This window comes from Lepidochelys kempii, chromosome 2 (assembly GCF_965140285.1).
Source record: "Lepidochelys kempii isolate rLepKem1 chromosome 2, rLepKem1.hap1, whole genome shotgun sequence".
Classification (NCBI taxonomy): Eukaryota; Metazoa; Chordata; order Testudines; family Cheloniidae; genus Lepidochelys; species Lepidochelys kempii.
The window spans coordinates 33,872,226-33,899,351 of NC_136381.1; the positions used below are offsets into that span (position 1 = coordinate 33,872,226).

At 40.2% G+C, this 27,126-nt stretch overlaps 2 protein-coding genes across 2 annotated transcripts in view; one reads left to right on the plus strand and one right to left on the minus strand.

Annotated features, from left to right (window-relative positions):
* The window catches only part of ANGPT1 (angiopoietin 1), a 208,414-nt gene extending 192,232 nt beyond the window's left edge, over positions 1–16,182 (plus strand). The window contains exons 8-9 of the mRNA XM_073330323.2: positions 4,064–4,194; positions 13,798–16,182. Coding sequence (XP_073186424.1) covers positions 4,064–4,194; positions 13,798–13,958 — 292 coding nt within the window. The 3' untranslated portion in view covers positions 13,959–16,182. The remainder of the gene's footprint in view (positions 1–4,063; positions 4,195–13,797) is intronic.
* Positions 9,814–27,126, minus strand: part of LOC144930191 (uncharacterized) — a 155,636-nt gene continuing 138,323 nt past the window's right edge. Inside the window, exons 4-5 of the mRNA XM_078851431.1 lie at positions 15,885–16,058; positions 9,814–9,895 (exon numbers count right to left, since the gene is read on the minus strand). Of these exons, the coding sequence (XP_078707557.1) occupies positions 9,829–9,895; positions 15,885–16,058 (241 nt within the window). The 3' untranslated portion in view covers positions 9,814–9,828. The remainder of the gene's footprint in view (positions 9,896–15,884; positions 16,059–27,126) is intronic.

Sequence of the window (27,126 nt, forward strand, 5' to 3'; positions counted from 1 at the left end):
ATCTGTAGGAAATGTATTATTCATGGAGCTGGCTGATCAGTGTCTTTATGGTTTTGGAAATTAATGCTAACTTTAAAATGGTTCCAAATGTAACCCAGAGATAGGAGAACTAACCATTTAGGGGAAGATTCTGATATCCCAGTTCATACTGAATAGTATTTTACTCCTTTGGCTCCTGTGTTGTGACCCAGGGACCACTTGGTGCTAACTGGCAGAGGACATAAGTGCTGCAGAGATTCCTTGGGTCTGGTATTTGCATTTTCGTTCACCAAAGAATGTCATGTAAGGTCTCTAACAAAAGCTTGTTTCATATTGGTCTCTTAATCATTGTAAGATAGATGTACAGGTGATATTTAAGGAGTTCTGTATCTGTACAAAAATTATGTTCTTAATGTATGTAAAGTGACATGCCTTAGAATCGTTCCACCAGTGAGAAAGTACCAACCTTTATATCTCCGGCTACGTGCAAATTAAGTATTGTAAGCTTTATGATGGAGTCAAATGCTAATAGTGGGATGTGAAAACAACATGAAAGCACACAGGAAAAAACAAGGCATGGAGGTTGTATATGTTGTGGGATGGGTATCCTGTTTGCAACTAAAACTAAAACAGTGGTGGGGGGACTATTTCTAAGGGGTGCAGATGAATCCCCATTTACTCTTTCAGTCTGTGAGAACAAGCTGTCAGAAGGCTTGATCTTATGAGAAGGGATCACAACCAAAGTGGCTGAAAACACTGGGGAAACAACTTGGGGGTAGGGTATCATTAGGGCCCAACCAAATTCACGGTCCATTTTGGTCAATTTGATGGTTGTAGGATTTTTAAAATTGTAAATTTCATTATTTCAGCTATGTAAATCTGAAATTTCTCGGTGTTGCAATTGTAGGGAACCTGACCAAAAAAAGGAGTTTGGGGGGGGGAGTCACAAGGTTATTGTAGGGAGGGGTTGCAGTACTGCTACACTTACTTCTGTGCTGCTGCTCGCTGGGCAGCTGGAGAAGGGTGGCTGCTGGCTGGGAGCCCGTCTCTCAAGGCAGAGCCGCCACCAGCAGCAGCACAGAAGTCAGGATGGCCTGGTATGGTATTGCCACCTTTACTTCTGTGCTGCTGCCTGCAGAGCTGGGCCCACAGTCAGCAGCCGCCACTCTCCAGTCACCCAGCTCTGAAGACATCAGTGCAGAAGTAGGGGTGGCATGGTATGGTATTGCCACCCTCAATTCTGCACTGCTGCTGGAGGGGCGCTGCCTTCAGTGCTGGGCGCCTGGCCAACAGCTGCTGCTTTCCGGTCGCTCAGCTCTGAAGGCAGTGCAGAAGTAAGGGTGGCAATATATAGACCCCCCCTAAAATAACCTTGTGACCCCCCTGCAACTCCCTTTTGGGTCAGGACCCTCCATTTGAGAAACGCTGGTCTCCCCTGTGAAATCTGTATAGTATTGGGTAAAAAGACCAGATTGCACAGGGAGAGACCAGATTTCATGGTCCATGATACATTTTTCATGGCTGTGAATTTGGTAGGGCCTTAGCTATCATATAGGAGACAGGGGAATCCCTTGTTAATTAAGTTTAGCCTCTAGAAAGCGCGTTATAATTTTGTTTTAATCATTTGTTTCCAGTGGTCTCACTCTCTTTCACTGGAATCTCTGTTCTTTGATAATAAACGTTTTCTTGTTTGCACTATAACTACATCTAAGTGCTGTATGCTGAGTAAAATGATGATCCTGAGCTGACTCTTACAAGCTGCTGTGTGTACTATTCCTTTGGGGATAGCGGATCTAAGAGGTCTGAGAGTGTTCCATGGAACAGGTCTGAGCACCCCAGAGGGACATGCGGAGGACTTGGGGGTCGGTGTGTGCCTTTCGCTAACCTGTACCGAGAGAGCAAGGTCTGCCAAGACCTAGAAGGCAGAGCTTGTGTTGCCAGGGAGCTGATCCATAGCAAGCTTGCACAAGACTTCCTTACACTAAGGCAAGTGGTGTTGAGGTGTCGCACAACCATGGAACGTAGTACTGAATCTACTGAATCTGTAGTACTGAATATGACACCCCAACCTATCACATCTGCTCACTTCAGTTTTATAGTTAAGCTTTACCCTCCTCTTGCTACTAAACAAATGGAGCCATGGAAAAGTCAGATCACAATGCTGAGGTCTAAATCTTGCTGAGTAGGATGCTTATAAAATATCAGCATAGGAGCATAAGCTTGTAAATAACCCTAATACCTTGCTTCTCCAAGGAAAAGCAAACCACAGATAGCTCCTGTTGCTCAGTGATTTGTAGTATATGTATTATTTTATTGGGACTAAGTGGGTTTTATGGTGTGGTTTGTTAATAAAATGATCTGGCCAGCACTGTCTCTACTGATTGAGGAAAACAGGATTCACTGTCTTTTTTAACTGACATAACCCATCTGTGAGCTCGGTGCTGCTGCTGCACTGATGGTGGGTGGCTGTTGAAAGTAAGCTCATAGACATCATGCACTGGAATAATTTTTCTATCAACACAACCTCAGGGAAATTTATTTTGTTCTGCAAACAATTAAGCACAACTAATCAGCGTCCAGCCTAGTGAATGCAGACAGCACTAATTCCAACCTTTTGATTGTTGATATGAAACAAAGAAATGAATGTGAGCAAAGCCAGCACTTAGGCTAAATTGCCCCAAAGCTCAGATATCCCTAGGTGAAGTAATATGCTAAAGGAAAATCAGCTAACTGATATGGTGATTGAACAACAGCACAAGGCATTGACATTTCTGTTTCTCTGACATTAGGTATATTTTAAATTTTGTATGACGTTTTAGTCTTTCCTCTGTTTTTTTCAATGTTGGTACCAAGGTATGAGAGAGAAAAGGTAGGTGAGGTAATATCTTTTATTGGACCAACTTCAGTTAATGGAAGATACAAGCTTTTGAGCTATACAGAGCTCTCCTTCAGGCCTGGGAAAGAAAGCAGAGATTCTGAGCTAAATACAAGTTGGGACAAATTATTGAGCAAAAGGGGTAATGCTTGTTGGAGGTGATCACTTGAAATGAAGTGGGCAATTGGGAGTCAGATTGTTATGCTTGATGTTGGCAATTAAGGATAGCAGGCAGTGTGGTGTGTTACAAATTGTTGTAATGAGCCATAAAGCTAAAGTCCCTGTTAAGCCCATAGTTTTTGCTGTCTAGCAGAATAATGAATTTAAGTTCCCAGGCTCACCTTTTGAAGGTATTTAGCAGGTTTCTTCTTAGGACAAGTATTGAAAGATCAGATCTTGTGAGAACACTTTGTGAAAGTGTTTGCCGATGGATGATACAGCGTTTTTGTCTTTTATCATTTTTCTGTGGCAGAGCGAGGTGTCTGGCTAGTTCGTTAACCATTGGATCATCTGTCCCTTCTAAAAAATTTTGAACTATTTCAAACCATGAAGGGGTAAAGTGTTCAGTGCAGTGCCTGGGGATTAGCAGCACCACATCCATTAACATTAATATAAAGCTAAGTGTGTAGCAAAATTCCTGTGTCATGCTAAAATATACACCCAACTCTAGGTATACTGAGTAGTACCTTATTCTGCAAACAATCACAATTCTTACAGTTCACTGAGTCACAATGAATTGTACCTCACTCTGCAATTAGTCCTATTGAAATTACTGGGAAAATTTGCAACTTAAGGTACCAGTCAGCATGAATAAGAGAAAGGGATAAAATTCGGCCCGGTATGAAAAATGCCACCATATGAATCCATACCTTCTTTTTCCCTTGCTGTCTCCCTTCACTCATCTTTCTGTCCCTTTCCCCCTCTCCTCTCTGTCTCTCTCTCCACTCTCCTCCTTTTTCCAGTTTAGATCATTTGTAATGAGTTTTGGTCAGCGACAGAACTTATACCATAGTGAAGATATGTTGAAACACTCTGGATTTCTTCATCTTACCTCTGAAACAACAAATGGATTGAGCCAAAACCCAAGACATTTATGAGGTTTCTGTAATCTTCCGTGTGTACATCACAGCAGAAGCCAATCCCAGCATGAAGATCTGGAGCTTTTACCATTACCTTTGGTGATATGACTGTTTCCTTTGACTATTTCAGGCTATATCTAAAAGGACACACAGGAACAGCAGGAAAGCAGAGTAGCCTGATCTTACATGGCGCTGATTTCAGTACTAAAGATGCCGATAATGACAACTGCATGTGCAAATGTGCCCTCATGCTAACAGGAGGTAAGCACAGTCCCACAAAGGCATTCTATAAATTTTAATCTGCTGTGTATTTCTAAACTGACCATGATGAAGCAACTTTGGAGAGAGGGAAAGATGATGTGCAGTGCTGTGCGAAACTCCTGGTGAGGTTATTATGGGCATTGTGGTTGTGCCCCCAGGTCCCTGTCAGGTTCTGTAGAAACACAGAGCTCTGGCACCCCAAAAGTTTACAATCTAATTTGAAACAAGCTGCAATAAGTGGTGGCAAACGACAGAGGGGGAAGGGGGAAGGAAAATGAGACAGAGGGTGAAGGAGGTGAGGTGAGAGTTTGTGGAAGGAAGTACAGAAGGAAGAGGTTAAGGGTGTGGGGAAGGGGAGAGATCAGAAATGGGAGGGAGAGAGGGCTTTTTAGAGATGAGAGGCAGAACAGTTCAGGCAAGTGAGGGGATGGAGAGAAACAGGAGAAAAGAAAATGCTGGAAGAAAAGCCTATCAAGTTATTAAGGCCTGGTTTACCCCCAGTTTTTGTAGGGGTATACCTGTTTCACTTTAGAGGTGTGATGTTTTAACTTAAATGGTGATACTGATACAACCCCTAGTAGGGACACAATCATAGTGGTATAGAGGTGACAAACTGCTATAGCTTATTCTCCTTCCCATACAGGAATATTTATACTGGTATATAGAATTTGGGGCAATGCAGGAGGAATGCTCTCCTTTCTGAAGCAGCTGCCTCTGGGGACCTAGGTCAGTCATCCCTGCTAAGCATAGGCTATGTCCACCCTGGCACTTTTGTCAATAAACCTTTTGTTGCTCAGGCATGTGAAAAAACAAACCCCATGACCATCATACGTTTCACTGACAAAAGTGCCAGGATGGATAGTGCTATGTTGGCGGGAGATGCTCTCCCACTGACATAGGTGCCACCGCTCGTTGGGGGTGGTTTAATTATGCCGACAAGAAAGCTCTCTCCCCTCGGCATAGAGTGGCTAGCCGGGAGGCCCTACGGCAGGGCAGCTGCAGCGGTATAGCTGTGCCGCTGTAAGGTCCAGTGTGTAGACATAGCCTTAGTCTGCTGTAGAGCTATCATTCCACAGAGCTCTGAAAGACACAGTTATTTTCCGCTGCATCAGGTCTGTAAATTAACAGAAAAATCTCTCTATCGTCTAAGGATACTACAAAATTAAGTTGACCTAAGTTATGCTAATATACAGCCACTGCAGTACTTAAATTAAAGATACTTTTGAATATCCACATACGCTCCTTGTGTCAGCAGTGTGCCCTCACCAAGAGCGACTTAACTGTCAGTGTGGCATATTGTGGGACGGCTTCTGAAAGGCAACAGTAGTCGTTCAAGTGGGTGGAGCTACATTTTAGTGTGGACACTTACAGAGTTAGGTCAATGTATGCTGCCTTACATCAATCTACCTCTGTTGTGAAGACCAGGGCTAAATATACTGGAGAGGCAAATGAAAGGAGGGAGCGGGAAAGAGGTGAACTGCCAAACTCAGCGTAAAGTTCAAACAGGAAAAAAGCAAGTAAATGCAATTAGTCTTCATGGATAATTTAATCAGTTTTACAAGTAAGATTGTTTGAGTAATTTGTTTTATGAAAGAGTCAAGACCTCAAAATCGCTAATTGTTTTTTCCCTTAATCTCTAAACATTTCACCCTGTTAAATTTCTCCTCATACATTCGACTGCATTTTCCCAATGACATTGAATGTCTCACTCCCTGAGAATATCAATTAAATCTTTCAAAACAGGAACGTTCAATAGATTGATTCCAATCTTATGTCACAACAAGAGGGCAGAGTAAGAAAAGTGACCGTGATGACAGTTTGTTAAAAAGTCCTCTGTCAAAAACTGGGTATTGAACTATACCAAATATTGTCAAGCCCTCTGTTGCTTTTGGCAGCCCCCCAGACAGCACTTTAATTATGAATTATATGAAATCTACAATCAGGTTTCTGACTATCTTGAGAGCTTTGGAGATCCTGTAACCTCTGTGAGATGAACCCAATATATTTGCGTCAGGAATAAAGACTGAAATAAACTGCAGACAAAGTTTATGAGATGGTTATAGTCAGGGCTGAAAATAAAGATTTAAAGAATGTCCATGTGGCTCTCTCAATGATCTCATTAGCTGCCACCTCCCATCTGGTCCACATCAAGTGTTATCCCAAAAAAGATGAAATACTGTGCAGCAGCCTCATCAGAAGAATTAATTTAGATGTCACATGCTCTTAGGGGCTGGGTTATGTTTATTGACTCTACTTCAGGTTGACCTTGGGGGGAAGTGTTCAGAGGCACAAATTGGAGTTAGGTACCCAACTCCCATTAATTTAAATAGACAAGTGGGGCCAGTTCCATAGAGGATTTATTTAAGAGCCTAAGTCCAAAATTTAGATCCTCATACCCTCACTCAGATGCCCCCTAACCTTGTAGGCACCTAAAGCCCTTAGGCTCCTAATTTTCCACTGATAAAGTCTCCTAGGCACCAAAATGTCTGGCCAAGTGCATGCACACAGCTACCTAAGCCCTGGCGCCCAGTGTCTAGCTTGTACCTAAGCCTTGGCAGGATCCTCAAACTTGGTGCTCCTCTGCCTGTCATGCCTACAAGTACATATATTCAGAAGCTATCTTAGATCACATATGCTGGGTCAGGTCCCCTCACACAACACAGCTGGAAGAGGTACTATTGCCCTCTTATGCTCTATAGCCCAGTGGTTAGCGCTCACTCAGGATGTGGGCGCCTTCAGTTCAAATCCCCATTTTACCTGGAGCAAGGACTTGAACCCAGGGTCTCCCACCTCCCAAGTGAATGCCCTAGCCCCTGAGCTGTGTGGCATTCTGAGGATGGCGCTCTCAATGTCTTTTTTATAAAAAAGAAAAGGAGTACTTGTGGCACCTTAGAGACTAACCAATTTATTAGAGCATAAGCTTTCGTGAGCTACAGCTCACTTCCTCAGATTCCTCTAAGGTGCCACAAGTACTCCTTTTCTTTTTGCGAATACAGACTAACACGGCTGTTACTCTGAAACCTGTCTTTTTTATGTGTGAGAAAGGACTGACCTGGCTTTGTCGCCTAACTCCAGTAGCAGGTTCATGGCTGTGAATGGAGACAGGCACCTAAGCTTAGGCCACACATGTCTCCTCAGCACTTCCTACTGGCTAGCTTAGGCAGCTCTCCACTAAGCATGCTGGCTTTTGTGAATCCCATTCGTAGGCACCTCACTCTTCCCGTGCATTATACAGAAAGCCTGTGCACCTAACTCAAGGCTGTCAATGCTAGTAGGTGGCAGGGTACCTAAAGTCAGGCGTCACAATGCTCAGCCTAAGTTCCCTTTGTGGTTCTACCCCATGGATATCTAACTACCCTTTGTCCCTTTGAAAATCTCCCTGAGTCTTTCGGAAGGTATAAAAGATGCAAGTGTTTTACACTTATTGAAGGTTACACATATCTAAAACAATATTATTTGTTTCTAAAACATTTATAAAGCACTTATTGCCATAGTATGTAGGTTGATGTTTCATAAGTAGTCAAATAAGGCTGCAGGTCTTTTCTATCCCTTTGTTTGGAATGACAACATTCAAAATGGCAATGTCTACCAGTTTAGAGAAGAATGATCCATAAAGCCCTTGCAACCCTCCCTTTGAACCCTTGTATCCAAATACCTGTGTTTAAAAGGTTTAAAATTTCTGGGTGAATTTGTTTAATTCATCTCTCTTTCTCACATAGATCTATATGAAGTGGACACTCATGAAGTATTGAATATAGCGATTATCAATATATTTATCATTCAGATACAAAATGATTGGCATATGATGACATTTTTCTTTAAAAAGGGGGAATATGAAAAATATTATTAACAAAAGTCAGTTGTATGTTACAGTGCTTAACAATGATATATAGAAGGATGGACAATAGCACATAAAGTATTTGAATAACAACAAAATGGTGACTGACTTAAATAATCTTCTAATACATTTAATAGAAAAGTCAGAGTATGACTGTCCCCGAACATGCTCCTTGTTAATTTCACATTGTGGCCTATTAACATTATTCAAAAGGACCCTGCAATCCAGATAATGTGAAAAGCTCATGGGAAGCACATGCTGTTTGATTTCATTTCCTACCAACAAATTTCTTCTGTACAGTCACAGAGATGTTCATAGTTTATACACTTTTATCCATATCCTACATTATAGTCTTGCTGACACTATGCTTTACTGAAATTATAAAAACCATCCTGCTCCTCTAAGGTCCAATATAACAGAAAGGTCCAAATCTGGTATAAGAGTAAGTTTAGTGGCTGTCTTTCAAATGATAAGTAAAATATGGTTCAATAATTTAGGTTAGGGTTTCACTCTCCTGTAGGTGCTCTGCTGCTGAGCACAAATTCTATGGGTGCAAACACAACATACAAGGGACCAGAAAGAGACACTGGATTTTCAAAGGAACCTTTCATCCAACAAGGCCACCCACATACTCTCCTCAAATAAGCCACATTTGAGTCTGTCAGATCAGACTTGAATGCTGCATGTTGTGTTTGATGGACATGAGCTTGCCTTCTGAGGATTCAGGAAGCAGAAGAGGGATAAAAACTGTCTGGTCACCAAGTGCCCACACTCCAGAAAGCTATTCCCAGAGTCTGTGAAGAATAAAGCAGCCAAGAGAAGCCCCCATTCTAGAAATTAATAGCCATGATAAACACCCAATATACTACAGAATTACAGTATATCTGGTGAATTGAGGGGCAGTAGCGAATGGACAAGAGGTTTGAGCCACAGTTTCAAACAGGCCTCAACATTCCTATACATTTACGCACATGTGCATGGAAAGCCTGCATTTGTGCATACAAAACAGATAATTAGGAAGGCCATTTCCCCAGCAACTACATCCAAATGCTGCCACCATCACCCCTTTGGGGGGTTTTCTTGTTTTGTTTTGTTTGCTTCCACGACTGCACATTTTACACATACAAAATTTGTGAGTGTGAGTTCAGAGAAATGTGACCAATAAGACAGTCATCCCAGTGTTCACACGGGCAGCTGTTATATTTTTAGGATATTTTTACAAGAATGTTTAGTGATGATCTTTCACTCACCCACAGACATTCAGAACACAGGTAAGGCAGTAGAACGGTAGAAATCTCCCATACAAGGGTAAATGTGTCTGAAGTATTCAAATAGATTTAATTTCTTTTAATGAAAATTAGTTGGTTTCAAATTTCACAGCTTTTCACTAGAAGTAACAGCATCATTTAAAAAACACAGGCCACAAAACATATTGCAGAAGAGCAGCTGCCCACAGTGGGGATCAATGCCCACAGTGGGGATCAATGTTTATTTCTTTAGATGGTTTTAAAACAATGTAGTGATATGGTATCTAAATCATCTTTTGTTTAGACAGTATACTGTATGATGTAAGGTTGCTTGACATTTCCATACAAACGTAATTATTAGAGATCGTTTAACCTCAAAAAATTAGGAAGCTCTTTTCAGTTGACATAAGCAACTAGAAGTCTTGATACTTACAGAAACATGTACAAATTATCTATAATTTTGAACACAACCTTTTTTAACCTTCTCAGAGCCTCCTCCCTTCTAGTGCACAAGAGGCTTGCTTTTCCTACCTTTTTGCCTACTTCTCTTCACAACGCACTCCAATGGCTGACCTGAAGGACCCAGATATCACTGTAGACAGTACAATGAAAATCTCTGCTCAGTGTGCAGTAGCCATAAAAAAAATCAAACAAAATGTTAGAATCCATGGGATACTGAATAACATGAACATATCATAATGCCATAATATAAACCAATACTATGCCCTCACCAGGAATATGTATCCCCCTATCTCAAAAAGAATATAGGAGGAGAGGGACAGTTCACAGATGGATGATGAAAATGCGTGGGAGCATGGAAAAGCTTTCAAAGGCGAGAGACAGAAATGATTGGGACTGTTGACCTATGAGAGGAGATTACTAAGATGAATAACGAATAGTATAAAGAAGGTAGATCGAGCACTATTGTTCACCCATCTCATAACACAAAAACAAGGGAACAGTCAATGAAATTGAAAGGTAGCCAATTTAAAATTGATAAAAGGAAATTAAATTCCTACACAAGTAGTCTGTGAAACTCATTGCCACATGATATCCATGAGGCCAAATGTTTCCTGGAATTCAAAGAGAGATTCAATATTTAAATGGATAACAAGAATATCCAGTGTTGTTGTAGTGTATTAAAAATAAACAAAATCTTTCAAGCTTCAGGCATAAGCCAACCTCTAACTATTGGGGATTAAGAGGAAAATTGACCTGGGTCAGTCTATCCCATACCTGCAGGGTTTCTTCCTCTGAAACGTCTGGCATTGGTGTAGACAGGCTATTAGATAAGCTGGACTATTGGTCTGACCCAGCAGGAACTTACTATGTTCTTTTGCAGCTATGTGGGAAGTCTGCACTTCACTCTTCCTTCCCTTCTTCCCACACAACTCTTCAAAAAAGCCACTCTCGCCATTCCACCCTCTACCCCAACACACAACCATGCTGAAAATCCAGTTGGTGTCCCAGCATCTCCTCTGCTGAATTCAAAGTAGAGAACTCTGATGTTAGAGGCTTTTGGGACACTTGTGGGGGCTTGTAGAGGGATATGGGAAGAGGCTTCTCAAAAACTGTGAACAGGGAGGGAAAGAAATTAAAAAAACGAAAAGAGGGAAAATAAAAACACGTTATTGTACTAATGAGAAACCTCTCTCTAAAAAAGCCCATATATAATCATACTTGGAAGCATGTGGTATGATAAAGAGTAGTACTAAAAATATTAAAGGGGGAAATTAGTCTTAAGAAAACTTTGATGGAATGTTTCACAACTCCCCCCTATGACGCCTCTGAGTGCTTTTTCTATTAATACCATTTCAGAATTTTATTTTCTTTGGGCAGCATTTGTAGGACACCACTGAATGCAAAAACCCCAGATCAAGTCCCACCTTCCTGCTGTTCTTGTTCCTGTAAAATGAAATGGTAACTAATGCAGCTTGCCATGTCTATATTGTGAGACAGTAAACAGAATCCAGCTGCATCTGTGTTCCAACTTTGAAACATGAGCATTAGGTTTTCTCTGTTCGGCTTTCTCTTAAGTTTCTACAAGATTATGCTGTAGTTACAGTAAAACATCAGTTGTACAGCTTTCTCCTTCTTTGGTTATTAGCCCCATAGGTATAACTTTGTAATCAAAGAGAGGTCAAATATATCAAAATAAAAGTTTGCCAGAATTTATCTGGCATAAATCCTCCCCCCAAGAGTTGATTATGAAGTGTTACTTGTGAAAAAAAAACAACAACCCACTTAGTATCCAAAATCTAAGAAATTAATTTAAAAAGACTAAAAACATAAATAACATAGGTCTGAATGCAAAGGGCAAAGTAAACTATTGTCACTATTGTATCCAGTGGTTTAAACCCCCCCAAACAATGGATTATTATAATCAGACATAACTCTAACAGCAGAATCTGCTGACACTGGAGGAAACATTTAGGAAGTATGCACTGCAAAAAAAATCTCGGTTTTTGAATTCCAGCTCAAGAATGGGACTCCCATTGGACTGGGAACAATGAACACTAAACATTAAAAAGCTCCATCTTTGTTTGCAAGACATGGACTTGTTCCATGGAGTCAAAGAAACCTCACATCACTGAGCTAAATATGTGCACTGCTCGATCATTATCTAGTCCTGGTAGAATACTGCTGGTACTGCTTGCAACAGGTTCACAGACGTTTCTATGTATGTGGAGGAGCTGAGAAATCAATGACGTCTAAATAGAAAGGGGACAAGGTGATTACCCAATTGAAAAGGAAAAGATCCAGGTTTTATTTTTATCAGGCTAGCTGTGGAACATTATGAGCTAATTTGACTTGGAACAAATGCTGCCTCTCACCCCCATACCCCACCCTCACTCCCCATGGGCATGAAAGGCACTGAAGGCAGCAGTCAGTGCACTTATATGGAGGATTCACACCCCAGGAACGCTGCTGATCTTTGTTCTAAGTATGCAACATCCACTCCACAAACAGGGAATCCAGCCACCTATGCTTTGACAGCCATGGAGAGGGGGTCTCGGCACTCTGCAGCCTGAAGGGGAGGATTCATTCCTTTGCCTCCCACAGTCTTAGCGGAGCATCTTTATATAATACCTAGGTAAATGGCTGGTAAGCAAAATCCTGATCCTGGCTAAGTCAATGCCAAAACTTTCACTGTCTTCAGTGGAGCCAGGATTTTCAGTGTTGCCAATTTCTAGTGATATTTGGTGTTTTTCTTAAGGCCTAGCCCCCCTACTCATGAGAATATCAGTTTAATTTTTTTTTAAAAAAGTTGTAGTAAGTTTTTAATGCTATGGCTGTGGTGAAAAGCTGGAACATGAACACCCTTAAGGTTAAAAAAACAGAAGGAAAATAAAATGTACCCCAAATTTATATTTTTTAAACTCTCATGATTTTTAAGCCAATCTCATTATTTTGAGGGGTCTGACACATGATTTTTGAACAACCTCAGGCTGGCAATACTGTAATTCACAAAAAACACAACTTCAGAACCATCTCCTTGTGCATATAAACTTGTATGAGTGACCATGGATTTCCAACTAGTGTTAGCCTTCTAATCCCTTGCTTGTTCGTTCAATTGTTTGTAACCACTACCTGTTGCATCTTCTTTTAAATTAGACTGTAAATTCTTTGGGAGAGAGACTGTCTCTTACTCTGTGTTTCTACATCACCCAGAACAATGGGCTTCTGCGTATTATCACACTATAAATAAATAATAACACCGTAGTCCAATTGTATAGGATGATGCAGGCTCTAGTATTTGATTTCTTACGGTAATAGTATATTGCCTGAATTGGGTTGATTACACTATATTGGGTCTTTCCAGACCCAGTAATCTGCTTGTTTTGACAAACTGATGAACAAGAAGTTATACTTTGGCGATATTTAAATGAAAAAATATCCACTAATCCTTGCTCCTCTTTCTTTTGAACATTTAGTTGTAAATCTTCCATTCCACATTTTGAAAGTAAAATTTTACTTTCTGTTTATTCAAACATTCATACTACCTACCTGAAAAGAATTACACTTCTCCAATCAGAGAACAGAAACGAATCATATGACTCATTTGACCAATTAAAACTAAGCAACACAGCTTGAAATGCATACCACAGATTTAACAAATTAATGAAAGGTTTTACTGAATAATTTCAAATGATTAAATTTGAGAAAAAAATCACAAGAGGTGAAATTATACATTATGAAGTATTAATTTGACTACTGTACTTACATCAGTTGTGGGAGGTGGAAATTATAATACTATATTAACATGTAATCCAGTTTATTTTATCCATAGTTATTTTGTTCCATCACATCAGCCACTGTCATACTATGCATACTCAGTGCACAACTCAATGTGCATTCTCTTGAACACAAAATAACCCAACACAGCCATAAAACAAAACCCTTGCCATACTAACAACATTTACAGGAGCCACAAATTGCCTATCAGTTAAAGCTGTAAAACAAAATGGAAATGCTTTGTTAACTGGCAGTTTAATTCCTTTTTTAAAATTGTTTCAGGCTGGTGGTTTGATGCCTGCGGCCCTTCCAATCTGAATGGAATGTTCTATACTGCTGGACAAAACCATGGAAAACTAAACGGGATAAAGTGGCACTACTTCAAAGGCCCCAGCTATTCCTTACATTCAACAACTATGATGATTCGGCCCTTGGACTTTTAAATGCACTCAAGCAGCGGACACAAGAACAAAACACAATATCACTCTTATCTGAAGAACTTCTTGTGTAACCTTCAGATGTGAAAGGCTGGGGGCTTCATGAAAGCAACAAGTAGGAGCTACACAAAGTTGCTCCACTATCACTTCATAGCCTGCAGAAACTCTACACAAGTCAGCCCATATGCTGATGACATTGGGACGGCTTGGCCTATGAGAAAGCGGCTGTAATGATTTTCCAGTGGAGGAGAACAAGTGAACTTTGTGTTCCTGTTACTGTGACTGAATCTAGTGTCTGTTGGCAGATGCCTTTTCTTTTGTGTAAAAAATGCAAAAATATACTGGATAATACTGAAGAACAGAAGCAAATCTACCATAATCTATTGAGAAGAATAGCTTTCAGCAGTGAAATGGCATCACATCTATGCAAAAGTATTACAGATAAGCTTTTATTAATGCACATCTTAAACTATTCAAAATGACCACTTCAATCATTGTCTTTTTTAAGTGAACTGAAGTTAGATGGATGGATTTCTCTTAAACCCAGAATCAAATAGTGTACGCTAGAGTTATTTTTCATTCAGCCCTTTTCAAATGTAAAACATGTTCCTGATAAACATACTGAGTCACAGTGCATGAAGAATGATAAGGATAATGTGCAGAAAATCGTCAATTGCTCAGCACTGTTAGGGCAAAGTAAGTGTAGGTAATCCAGATAATTGGCATAATCCTTGAGCCAGGATTTTTAGTGTGATAACAAAAGTAACCATGTTTTTTCCCCTTCAGCTTTTGCCTGCATTAAAAACAGTGTGAATGTCACACTGAAAAATTGGAGGAAAGTTTAAAGAACGTGAAATATATCATGAAGAAATATGTTCTTTTGCATATACGATTTCCTTTCAAAGTACACAGCAAAGCAGACTGTTAGGGTGTATAAAAATGGCATAAACATGTAGTTTACCTGGATGGATTCATTTTAAAATATCTTTGCATGTGCACACTTTAGCGTTAATTATTTTAAATTGTTATTAGATCTTCATTTCTTCACTATATTATTTCACCTATTTTGTGAATAACTGAGGCAAGCCAGCTTTACACTCTGCTTCAGCTATTACTATAAAAAGTATTCATCACAACATTATAGAAAATAAAGGAATAATTATGAATTGTAAATAGCATGTGTATATCTCTACAGTAAGAATAATGGCCATTTAATTTGTACATGCTGCGTTGACCCTATTAAATGTACATGAATGCAAAACTACAACAGGATATAATATTAAACTAACTCTAGAAAGGTGCTACACATGTTACTTCCCATAGCAATGTGTCATATCAAGTAATTTCTTTTATACTAAAAATGTGGCATGGGTGCAGGGTGAGCTACACATTTCAAATATTGGAATATTTAAGGTGCCTATAAGAAAAAAGAAAGTTTGTAACAAAGAGGTTGGGTTGCATCCCACCTTAAAGGTATTATACTTTCTATTTAAAAACCTGTGTTGACATAATCTGATGGGGAAATCAATTTTGGAAATTAGTCTCTGCATTCAATTCCTGCTTTGAGAAAAATAAAGAGGCTGATCCTACTCCAATTGAACTCAAATGTAAAATGTCCATTGATTGAAATGGGAACAAGATCAGACTCATTCAACATATGTGGCTGGGGTTGTTTGTTTTTGTTTTATTTAAAAAAAAGCTATTGTTGAAATCAGGCAAAACAACAATCTATTGGTTGTGGGGTTTAGTTTTGTTTTTTATAGATTTTTTTAAGGCAACATGAAAGAACAAGGAACACCACAGGATTCTTTTGTAATTTTGATAGCTCAAAGTTTTCCAAGTAGGAAGGACTTTGTTTTTATGCATCTGTATGGTTTTTTAAAATAATCCTGCCCAAGGGATTAATTTGTTGTGTTCTGTGGGTTAAATTACCCAACTATTTTTTGCTCAGCAGTTCTCCATAGCGCTGCTTTGTCTCTGTTTCCAGCAGTCTTCGCATTGTGTGTAGTCATCATTTGGGTGCAAAAACTGTCCTCTGCCTTCCTCTGTGTTCTCACGTGATTTTTTTTTCCAGGTCTCTGAGTTAGGAATGCCATTTTGTAGATACTGTTGCAAAAGACAAAACACATTAAAAAAAACCCCAGAGCAAGATATATACTGTTTATTTATCTGGGTTTGAAAAAAAATGGGGACATGGGTTCCTATCCTTTATAATAAAACATTTTAAAAATATTTGCTGACTCTGTCCTTTGCTTTGTTTTGAACATGCATTTTTGTGGCAGAATGCTATGTCGTTTAACATAATGACATCTCTCCCTCTCAATAATGTTCAAATGTTCAGACTGCTCTTATGCAGGGACCCTCACTAGTTTTTGTGCATAAATGAATATCTTCTTACCTTTAATATATGTATCTGGGTTTTATTTTACTCACTTTTCTTGGTTGAAATAATCAGGTTATATGTCACATTCTTAGTCTGACAAATACAACTTGCTTTCAATTTTTGTTTAATCTCTCACATTCCACTGGCCAAAATACAAATTAAAGTGCACTGGTTGTTTCTCTTGCCCTTCTGACTGTTTGTTCTTTAATCACCCTTTGGTTTATGATGTCTGGCAGTGGTAAATCTCAACTGATTTTTATTCTCTTAGCCTAGAAATGCCTCTTGTTCCATTTGTATGCCTCTCAACAATTGAGGGACCAGTTTCAACCTCTCTTTGTAGTCCATTTTATCCTCATTTTCTCAGGAACTTCAGCTTAATTAGACTTGTTCATTGTACATATTCAGATCAACCTAGCTTTCTAAATCAATACAAAACCCAGGGTGTAATAAATCCATAAGACCATATTTTACCCTTCAAACTAAAAATGCTGCAGTATGCAACTGAAGAGGCACAATGAATGGAAAAGGCTTTTATTTAGCTTTGATTTATATCAAAAGAGCAATTACCTTGAAAATGAGTAAGAAGACTGCTTGTTCAAAACCTATCAGTGATAATAGCAACATCACTTCTAGTCTCGATTTCATCCTTTTTATTGTGACAAATACACAGAGAGCAGATAAATTAGGAGAGGTGTATTTCACAACAGGTAGAATCTGAAATGATTTCTAATTCTGTCTCACACATCACCAGATTGTTGTCTTACATCAACTCTTCTTCTGATATTATCCAGCATTTAAGAATTCAGAAATATATATCTTAAATTGATGAAAATATGGAGAAATCAGTCATTTCCTAAAAAAGAGATTCAACATAAAAAGCCAGATAGTGGAGAACATCTACTTCTTAAAAAACAAGCAAATACTAGATCAAGGTATTGGGGAGATACTGGGAGGAGGTAGCTGGTTCAGGAAATTGTTAATGAGATATGGAGCCTTTTACGATTAGGACACCAGTATGATTCTAGCCCAGATGACTATTGATCAAGTCTGTATTAATTAATAGCCTATATGAAATGAGTTGGCAGTTTCAATCTCGTTTCTAACAGAATGTCACAAAGCACACCCTTTTAATCCAGCTCTTTTTTGGTAAATCATAGGACTGAATGGTCATAAAAAGAAAAGGAGTACTTGTGGCACCTTAGAGACTAACCAATTTATTTGAGCATGAGCTTTCGTGAGCTACAGCTCACTAGAGACTGATCTAACCATTAGTCACAGACAGAGTGCCTCCTAGGACAAGACTGCAGCAAACTGGGAGGGAGACATGACAAATCCTGCTCAGAAACCAAATGAAAAACAATTCAACTATCAGGGAGGCAGTTTTAGTTGTTTTATTTTTGGAGGAAGTTGCATTTTTAACTCAAAAACCTGATGGACAATTTCAATAAGGACTGCTTTTTTTTTTTTTTTTTTTGAGCAAATAATTGTCTATCTTCAAGCTAAGATGGCTTCACATCAACCACTTGAGAAAATGCATGGTGTTTGGATATGAAAAATGCTATTTATCATGAAATTACAGAAGTTGGGAAACAGCAAAATTCTTCATGCAAAATGTGTAACTAAAAGTTTCAGTTTTGCATGCTACAGAACATCCTCTCACTGACTGCAGTGCATTTGTTTTGTGGAAAATAGCACTTGTGACACTGCACCCCATATTCTTCACAGCGATATTGTTCTGATATGATTATGACATCTTGCATAAAATACATGATGATTATAAGACATGTGAGGTGTCATTGGAAAGATTATGATTTACTGAATATGATTATCCTATTTGTATGCATGTATCATTTTTGTATCTGAAATTAGGAATATTGACTGTATATTTGTATTACAAATGTGTTTACACCTGGGGAATGCTCACTCCGCAAAAGGCTCTCAGTCTAGATGACTGGCTGGGAAGGGCCCATTCATGTTAATGAGCCATTAGGAGACAACAATAGGCTTTAGGAGAAGCTTATCTCCCACCTGGGAGCCTTCCTGAGGATGCTGCAGACAGCCTCCAACACATGGTTGCTGTGACAATACAAGGACATGTGACCAGGTCACTTGGTGCTGGACTCCATCTTGGGATACCAGTATTTTTCCACTGACGGGGCGTGGGAACCAAGCTTTGAAACAAAGGATTCCCGCCATATGCAAAGGCTATTTAAGGCAGGGGAGTGACACCATCATGGCTCTTCACTGACTTCCCAGCCAAAGAGACTCCTGGAAACACCTGAGGAACAAAGACTGAACTGGGTGAAGTGCTGGACCCAGGCTAAAGGGGAAGGGGCAGTGAACAGAGTGGGGCAAAGGGGTTCGGTTTTGTGCGATTAGAAAGTTGGCAACTGTAGCTTCTATTTTTAGGCAGGGGGAACTTTATGTACAAAAATATGCTCCTGTTCTCTCTCTTGTCAGGAGCCCAGACAGTGCCATTCATCATGACATGGGGGTGCCATCGCAGTAAGGGTGGGTCTGTTTCACTTCTAAGCTACTCACAGCGTTCAGCAGGAGTCAAGCTCCACAAGGCCTGAAGGTCCGATGAAGTGAGCTGTAGCTCATGAAAGCTTATGCTCAAATAAATTTATGAGTCTCTAAGGTGCCACAAGTCCTCGTTTTCTTTTTACAAGACCTGAGGACATTGGGCTGCCTCACAACAGCAATAAAAGTGCTACCAAAGCACACTGCTGCCCAGGCAAGTGAGCTGGAGAGAAGCTACCCCTCTATGCTCTATGGGTAAAAAAAATGAGGCTCTCCAAGGATATCTTTCAGTTAGATGGAAAGGTGGGAGGCAGACTGAGCCCCTCCCTGTGGACCTCTTCCAGAGAGAGGAGAGGAAGAGGGCGGGGAGGGGAGAAAGAAAAGGAGAAGTTGACAGAATATTGTAGTTGGGGGTATTGAAGGATGAGATGAAAAATCAGAGGGCATGGGCAAAGAAAGAAAAGGACAGTGAGACTGAAAAAGAATGTATAGGAAAGACTGAGGTGAGAGCACAAGAACAGAAAGAGAAGAAGGGGAAAGAAGATGAAGAGAGAGATGAAGGAAGCAAAGCAAATAATTTGTAGGAAGATGAAAATCAGCATGTCTTTGAAGAGATTAAATGAAATGGTTGGGGATAAAAAATAATCTGAAAATTTAACACTAGACAAAACGGAGAAAATAGTATTAAAGGAAGAGGGATGAAAAGATATTTCAAGACAATGAAAATGAGAAAAGGAAGGGAAAAGGAACAAGGAACAAAAAGAAGGGAGACAATTTTATTATTGTTATTTTTATACAGAGTGTTGTGCCAAAACATTACAATAAGATACAATAAACATACTGTTAGACATGATGGGCCAAAACCCATAGTGGCATGCAAGCAGCTTGCTTACATATGGATTGCAGATCTGGTCCAATATTATTAAATTAAATTCACATACCCATAAGCATGTTTGGAGAGCCTGCAGTTTTGGTGGATCTGCCTCTATTTAGCCTGCATAATTTCCCTTTTGCACGGTTAGATTACAATTGTTTTATTTCTGTAATCATTATTGGGTAGTTAGCCAATATATGAATTCAGCACAATAGCATTTTTAATTTATTCTTCTTATTTAATACTTCTAGTGCAAAGTAGATGCCGACAGTGTTTTACATCTTGCAAAACATAAAACAAAGCCCGGAGAAGCGGCCCATACCTTGTGGAACCACTGGTGATATTGTCTGTAAGAAACAGACTGTTCTCTTAATGTGAGACAAGAATCCATCAGTCAGATAAATCAGCTTCAGATAATATTTATTCTTCCACTAAAGACAAGGATCTCCCCGCCTTCACAGCCCCCTCGTGCTTATATTTAGAATCACTATCTGCTCTCAAGGAAACTACAAATCTCAGATCTGTTCCCATTCAGATGCATCACTGAACTGCAGGTTTATTTTCTTTTGGGTAATGGAGCAGAACTCCCTGGCGAATATTTTGCTTTTGAAGCAAAATTCTTTACTTTATTTTCATTTACAATTTTCTGCTTTAGAGTTCACCTTCCACCCACCAATGATTATTATTTGATTCCTCTTCTGAGAGCCTCACCCAACACAATTAGTGCTGTAAAGTCTTTGGGAAAATTCTCCCCTCTAGGGCTATGTCTGCACTTCACACCATTTAGCAACATAGCTGTGCCGCTACAGCCGTGCCTCTAAAAAGCACGCAGTGTAGCGGCTCTTTGTCAGCAGGAGCGAGCTCTCCCGCCAACAAAAAAATTCCATCCCGCCCATGAGAGGCAGTAGCTTTGTTGGCTTTTTTGAGAGCTGTCCCACCGACAGAGTGTCACACGGGTGTTTTTTAACAGTAAAACTTTTGTTGTTCGGGGGGAGGGGGGTTCACACCCCTGAATGACAAAAGTTTTACTGACAAAAGTCCAGCGTACACAAAGCCAAAGTCATATAGTGGTTCTTGTCTCCAGTATGCTGCTCTCCCTTCATGCCTGCAGCTCTCATGGGGGAGAGAAAGCACCGAACCACCACACATTCCTTACTGTCCCTTCTGTACCCTTCATTTTGACTTCTGGAGGGTTATTCTGCCATAAAAATTCACTCCTGAGACAAACACGGTTCCAGGACCTGCTTTATACCAAAGCTGCACTTTGAGCAGCTCCGGTGTGAGTAGCTTAATGTGGTTTTAAAGTCATCTTTGTGCTCCTCAGCCCTGGGGTCAACTGAGGCCCAGCTACCCTCCACTCAAAGCAAATCAGCTTCATGGTTACTTACTTGGTACTAGCTGTGTTCCCCAGAAGCTATTACAACGGCTAGGGACCATAGGAGCATAGACGCATCCTGGCTATGCCCCCTTGCTCCTGGGAAAGCTCCAAGCACAAGTGTCTGGGAATAATATGGTTTAGAAGCCACCTGGAGTGGCCCTTTGCAGCAGCGGATTCTGCTGCACAGGAGGAAATGGTCCACTTGCCAGCTAAGCTGGCTTTAGGGCTTTGTGCCCTTGGAGCAGCTCAAAACAGCCTTAATGGTGCTTCGACTCTGGCCCTTTGTCTGCCAGGTCTCAGGTCGGTTGGGAATCAGTGATCTAAGGTGGCACAACTGTATTTTATTTATTGTTTAATAGTTACAACTCTGTTAGCTGAAGAACACCATACAGGAGGATTGTGTTTGCTGCTTTATCAAAATATAGATACATATGTAAAATAGAAGGCAACTGCCAGTTTCCTGAACGCTAAGGGGAAGCCAAGGCCATTTACACCTACAGAGCATCTGGCCTCAAGCCTTTTGCAGAATCTGCCTATTAATTGGCAATGTGATCTCTTGCCATTGGAGCTTTGGGGAAAACAACAAATTCCCTACAATATGTAAAAAAATTAGCTGACATCATGTTGAACTTGGTTTGCTAGCAAGGAACATTGTATTGCCAAGTATCATGCCACAATGAAGGGACAGAAATGTACTTCTGTGTGTCAGATGTTTGCAGTTTTATTACAAGAGAATCAATAAGTAGCAGGCAAGTATGGCACCATTACTCCCCCACTGTTTGAAACAGGCAAACTCAGATTACACTGGCATCTCTCCTGACACCTCTGTCTCATCACAGGCTACCTGTGAACTGTCCCAGAGACCCATACCACAGAACCTGATTCCATTTGATGTAACCCAGTATAGAGAGGACCAGACCCTGCACAAAGCCGGTACCAAGATCTAGAGAACACAAAGATGAATTTTAAACCACTGTTGTACTTGCACCACTGTTCAGCTCAAACAGCCCACAACATATCACTCTACAAGTTGAGATGCTTGGAAACAGATATTTCTTCCATTTCAAATAAACTGAAACACACAGTGAATAAACCATGTTAAATAATGGTGTGGAGGTGGAAGTGTATGTGTGTGTGTGTGTGTATATATATATAAAAATTCATCTTATGATAAAGCAAGAAGTTGTAAAAAGAAAAGGAGTACTTGTGGCACCTTAGAGACTAACCAAATTTATTTGAGCATAAGCTTTCATGAGCTACAGCTCACGTCATCGGATGCATTCAGTTGACAAGAAGTTTAAGTTATTCAGCAGCCACAATCCACTCTGAAATAAATTACATTCTTTATCCTTGATGTTTTTGACATTTGCTGCCACCTGTAGTTCAATATTCAGGTTTTACATGAACACCAAAGAGGCTGAGCTGGAATGAAGGAATGCTGATCTAAAAAACCTAAAGGGACTGATAAGGCCAGGATTTTCAAACATGAATGCCCAAAGTTGTCTATAGTTAGGTACCTAAATAAGTGCTTTCAGTTTTAAATATACTAAGCTCCCACCGACTTCATCTTACTTCAAATGTATTAAAAATAAAATGGTATTGTAAGAGTATGGACTTTCCCAAAGGGGAATACAGATGTGATGAGGACAGTGAAATGTATAGTGTATTCCAGAAAGTACAGGTGCTGGCCAAAGACAGGCACACAAATCAATATTTTGCAGATACTGGCAATCTCCTTATTCTGTATTTTGTGCTTTCAGAGTTTGAGACAAACAAGCAATGTCATGTGTATGCATGAAAGCAGGAAGTCAACACCTTTAAAAGGTCAGGTAGTATCTACTAAACGTTGAACAGACCTGGAGTCAGCAAATGCCACATACATGAAGAGGCTTAAGTAGGGTGCAGAAGGAGAAAGGCAAGATGGTAGAGGCATGTTATATTTTGTGGGTACTATTGTCATAAATATAAAGGGAAGGGTGCTATAAAATCCCTCCTGGCCAGAGGCAAAATCCTTTCACCTGTAAGGGGTTAAGAAGCTAAGGTAACCTCGCTGGCACCTGACCCAAAATGACCAATGAGGGGACAAGATACTTTCAAATCTGGAGTGGGGGGGGAAAGGCTTTTATCTGACTGTGTGATACCTTTGCCAGGAACAGATCAAGGATGCAAGCCCTCCAACTCCTGCAAAGTTAGTAAGTAATTTAGCTAGAAAATGCATTAGGTTTTCTTTGTTTTGGCTTGTAAATTCGCTGTGCTGGGGGGAATGTGTATTCCTGTTTTTGTGTCTTTTTGTAACTTAAAGTTTTGCCTAGAGGGGAATCCTCTGTGTTTTGAATCAGAGTACCCTGTAAAGTATCTACCATCCTGATTTTACAGAGGTGATTCTTTTACCTTTTCTTTAAATAAAATCCTTCTTTTGAGAGCCTGACTGATTTTTCCATTGTTCCAAGACTCAGGGGTTTGGGTCTTTGAACATTTTGTAACCAATTGGTTAGGATATATGCTCAAGCCTTCCTCAGGAAAGGAGGTGTAGGCTTGGGGTAATATTTTGGGGGAATAGGACTCCAAGTGGTCCCTTCCCTGACCCTGATTGTTTGTTAAATCACTTGGTGGTGGCAGCGATCCCAAGGCAAGAAAGGAATCTGTGCCTTGGGGAAGTTTTAACCTAAGCTGGTAAGAATAAGCTTAGGGGTTCTTTCATGCAGGTTCCCACATCTGTACACCAGAGTTCAGAGTGGGGAAGGAACCTTGACAACTATTAAATCAGATTTTAAAAATAAGTACAGTAAAGGAATGTTCACGTTACAATGTCACACACTCAGAAAATGCAAGAATGCAGCTTGCCCTTTCCCCCTTAGTCCAGTTCTCTGATGTATAATACATTATGACACAGTCTTTAATTACACAATCCCAAATTGTTTCTTCCACAGGGTCCCTGAATCATTCAGTGCCCAAAGGTCAGACTGAAATACCAGTTTTGAATTGTGAAGAACGTTTAACACTCTAAGAATACACCCCTATCTGTCAAAGTGAAAAAGGATCTGTCTATTCCGAGATCTATATTTACTCTGGAAAACATTCATAAATCAATTAGAAATATAAAAATACAATTTCCTTTCAAAATGAAAACACATTTTTTCCTCTTTGTGGCACCTGAGCAACATTTGTTATAAGATAAGGCCCTGCTTCAAATTAATAACTGCAGAACAGCCAAAGCTGCTAATCCTGTTGCTATACGTAAGGTATCTAGTTTCTTTGACCTCTCACTTTCCACTGTACCAACCACAGTTGCATAGCGGTTAGGATTCAGAGGCCACAAGACCATAGATAACCTTTAGACTCTACTGGGACTCTACATACAATTATTTTTTTAAAGGAACTAGTGGTGAATCAATATTTAGAGAGCTGAAGAAATCAAGTCGTTCATAGTATTTTTTTTTTCATTTTCAGTTTTAAAAGCCATGAACTTAGAAGCTCTGAACAAGTAAAAATGAACAGCAATGAAGACAAAAGCAGAAACACATCACGCATTCTCATGTCCTATAACCCAGCAGGTGAGCACTATGGGCACAATTTACTCATCACTGCCTCTGGGGTATCTATGCTGCACATCCAGCTTTATTCAATTTCATCTATATAGTAGTGAGCACCTTGTACTCCATAGTATACTGCAGCTAAGATCCCACTTTGAATTGCTCATTTGTAAAGAAAATGACAATCATGTACCATGTATCCCAGCAAGAATGTCGCTTTTAGAACAGACAGTACTTTTAGAGGAAGGGTCGTCTTCTTATTAAAGCAGTGAGCCAGGGATCAGGAGGCTTGGATTCAAATCCCAGCTGTATCCCAGACTTCCTGTGTGACCAGTCACCTAAGCGCTCCGTGCCTCAGTTCTCTGTCAAAATAGGGATAATAATACATACTTCCTCCCATTCTTTCAATACTCTGTCTATTTGGACAAAGTTCTTTGGGGCATGGAGTGTCTCCTCCTGTGTTGGTTCAGTACCTAGCACAATGATCTTGGCTGGGGCCAATAAGCACTACCAAAATACAAGCTGATAATAAATAACCAAAGCATCAAATTCCATGTTTCGAACAGGGACACCCTGAACCTGGGGAAGGCATTAACTTCATTTCTTGGCATCTTTTTAGTGCCTCTGAAAGCAAAAGTAAAGCGATTTATCACACCGACGTGCCCCGCCTTTAATTACAGAGCCGATTTTACAGTCTGTTGATTCCCTCATCATGCCCAGACTACAGAAAAAAAGAAAATTCATGACTGCAGCCTTCTGCTTCCCTTGCGGGCATTGTCAGATCAGATGGGAAGGAATATTAGCTGGAACATACCCAATATGTCAAAACACTGAATGGATTATCAAATAAATCTAATTTGTAAAAGTGATCTTTAGTACTCAGCGAGTGAATTATGAGATTAGTGTCACAGACGGGTTAAACTTAGTATCCCACCAGGAAATATTATGTTATGCCATTTATTCCAAAGTGTTTATCTCCAGCAAGTTATCAGAAACAATGATTATGCAACAGATGTTGCTAATGCTCATTCAAACAACAATCTGCCAAAATTCATCCACTTTACAGTACTATGAAATGAACCCCAATGACAAGACTTAAACATTTCACTCTCCTCCCTTAAAAAAGGCTATATCCTGGAGGGAATCATTTTGAACACCACTGTCTTTGCTTGTTTATAGTTGTCTACACTAAATTCAAGCTTTGCTGGGTTGGGCGCAGGGACGGTTTAACTAAATTATTAGGGCCTGATCCTAAAAGTAGCAACCCCCCGCCTTTGAAAGCCATTAATATTGCATCCGACGCACAACCCCATAGCAAGGTAAATTTCACCCAATAATTTTGCAGACTGTCTGAATTTAGCTTCACATGGGACCTGAAAATTCCTTCACATGGAAAATAAATGGACGGTTAGCCTGCCGAAAGAGACAAAATAAACCCACCCACAATGAGGGGCGGTAGCTTTGTAGGTAGGAGAGCGTCTCCCACCAACAAAGCACTGTCCACAGCAGCACTTTTCGTCAGTAAAATTTTTGTTGGTCTGGGGGGTGGGGGGTTCACACCCCTGACCGACAAATGTTTTACTGATGAAAGTGCAGTGTAAACATTGCCTAAATTTTAAGAAGTTGAGGGTCAGAACATTATCAGCTCCATTACAGCCCTTGGTGCTAAAGGTGAGTAGGTGCAACTTATTGCAGCAGGGGCCAACCAGCCCCAAGATCAGGAAGCTACAAAGACTGTATAAAACTATCTTTCCCTCCCTCTTTCCCCTCTTATCCTGAGCCGTGCACAGTTCAGTTGGACCAGAGGCTCCAAACTGAAATTGACAAACAACTCATCATGTAGCAGTGCAATTTCACAGTTCACTGAACCATTAAACGATCCAAATTATTTAATCTTGGTTCCCAAGGAAGCCACAATCTTTTTGCCAAAAGAAACTTGCTGCTGACTTGTGCTCCTTAAATTAATTCATTTTCTTGTATATGCCCAGGTGGAACACGGCAAACTGACGCAGTGACTCAGTACTCCCCATTGCAAACAGAGCAGCGTCTAATATAATCAACAGGGCAAAATTCCGAGATACGGCATGGAAGGGTCAGGCAAGACCATGAGATTCACCTTGTGGAGTTTCTTACTAACTCTCCCTTCAATAAGAAGGGATGGAAAATAAGGGGCAGGATTTGGCAGCTACCAGCTAATAAGCAACTTATTTAACTGGTAAGGATTGCCAATGATGGTGTGAAAAAAAGTCCCATGCAGCAGCATGATGGTGACTGCGTTCTGGTTCATCAGGGTGGGTGAAGGGGAGGTTAAAGTGAGGCGAGCCTCAGAGCATTGAAGCTGTAATAGAAAAGATTTAAAAAAAAAAAAAAACCCAGTGAGACTGTTTGGCTGATGGCCTGACCATTTTAGAGCAGGGAGAAAATCCTAAGGGTGATCAAGCAACGAGGCCTTTGTGGGCAAGCTCTCTGACCCAGTGACTGAT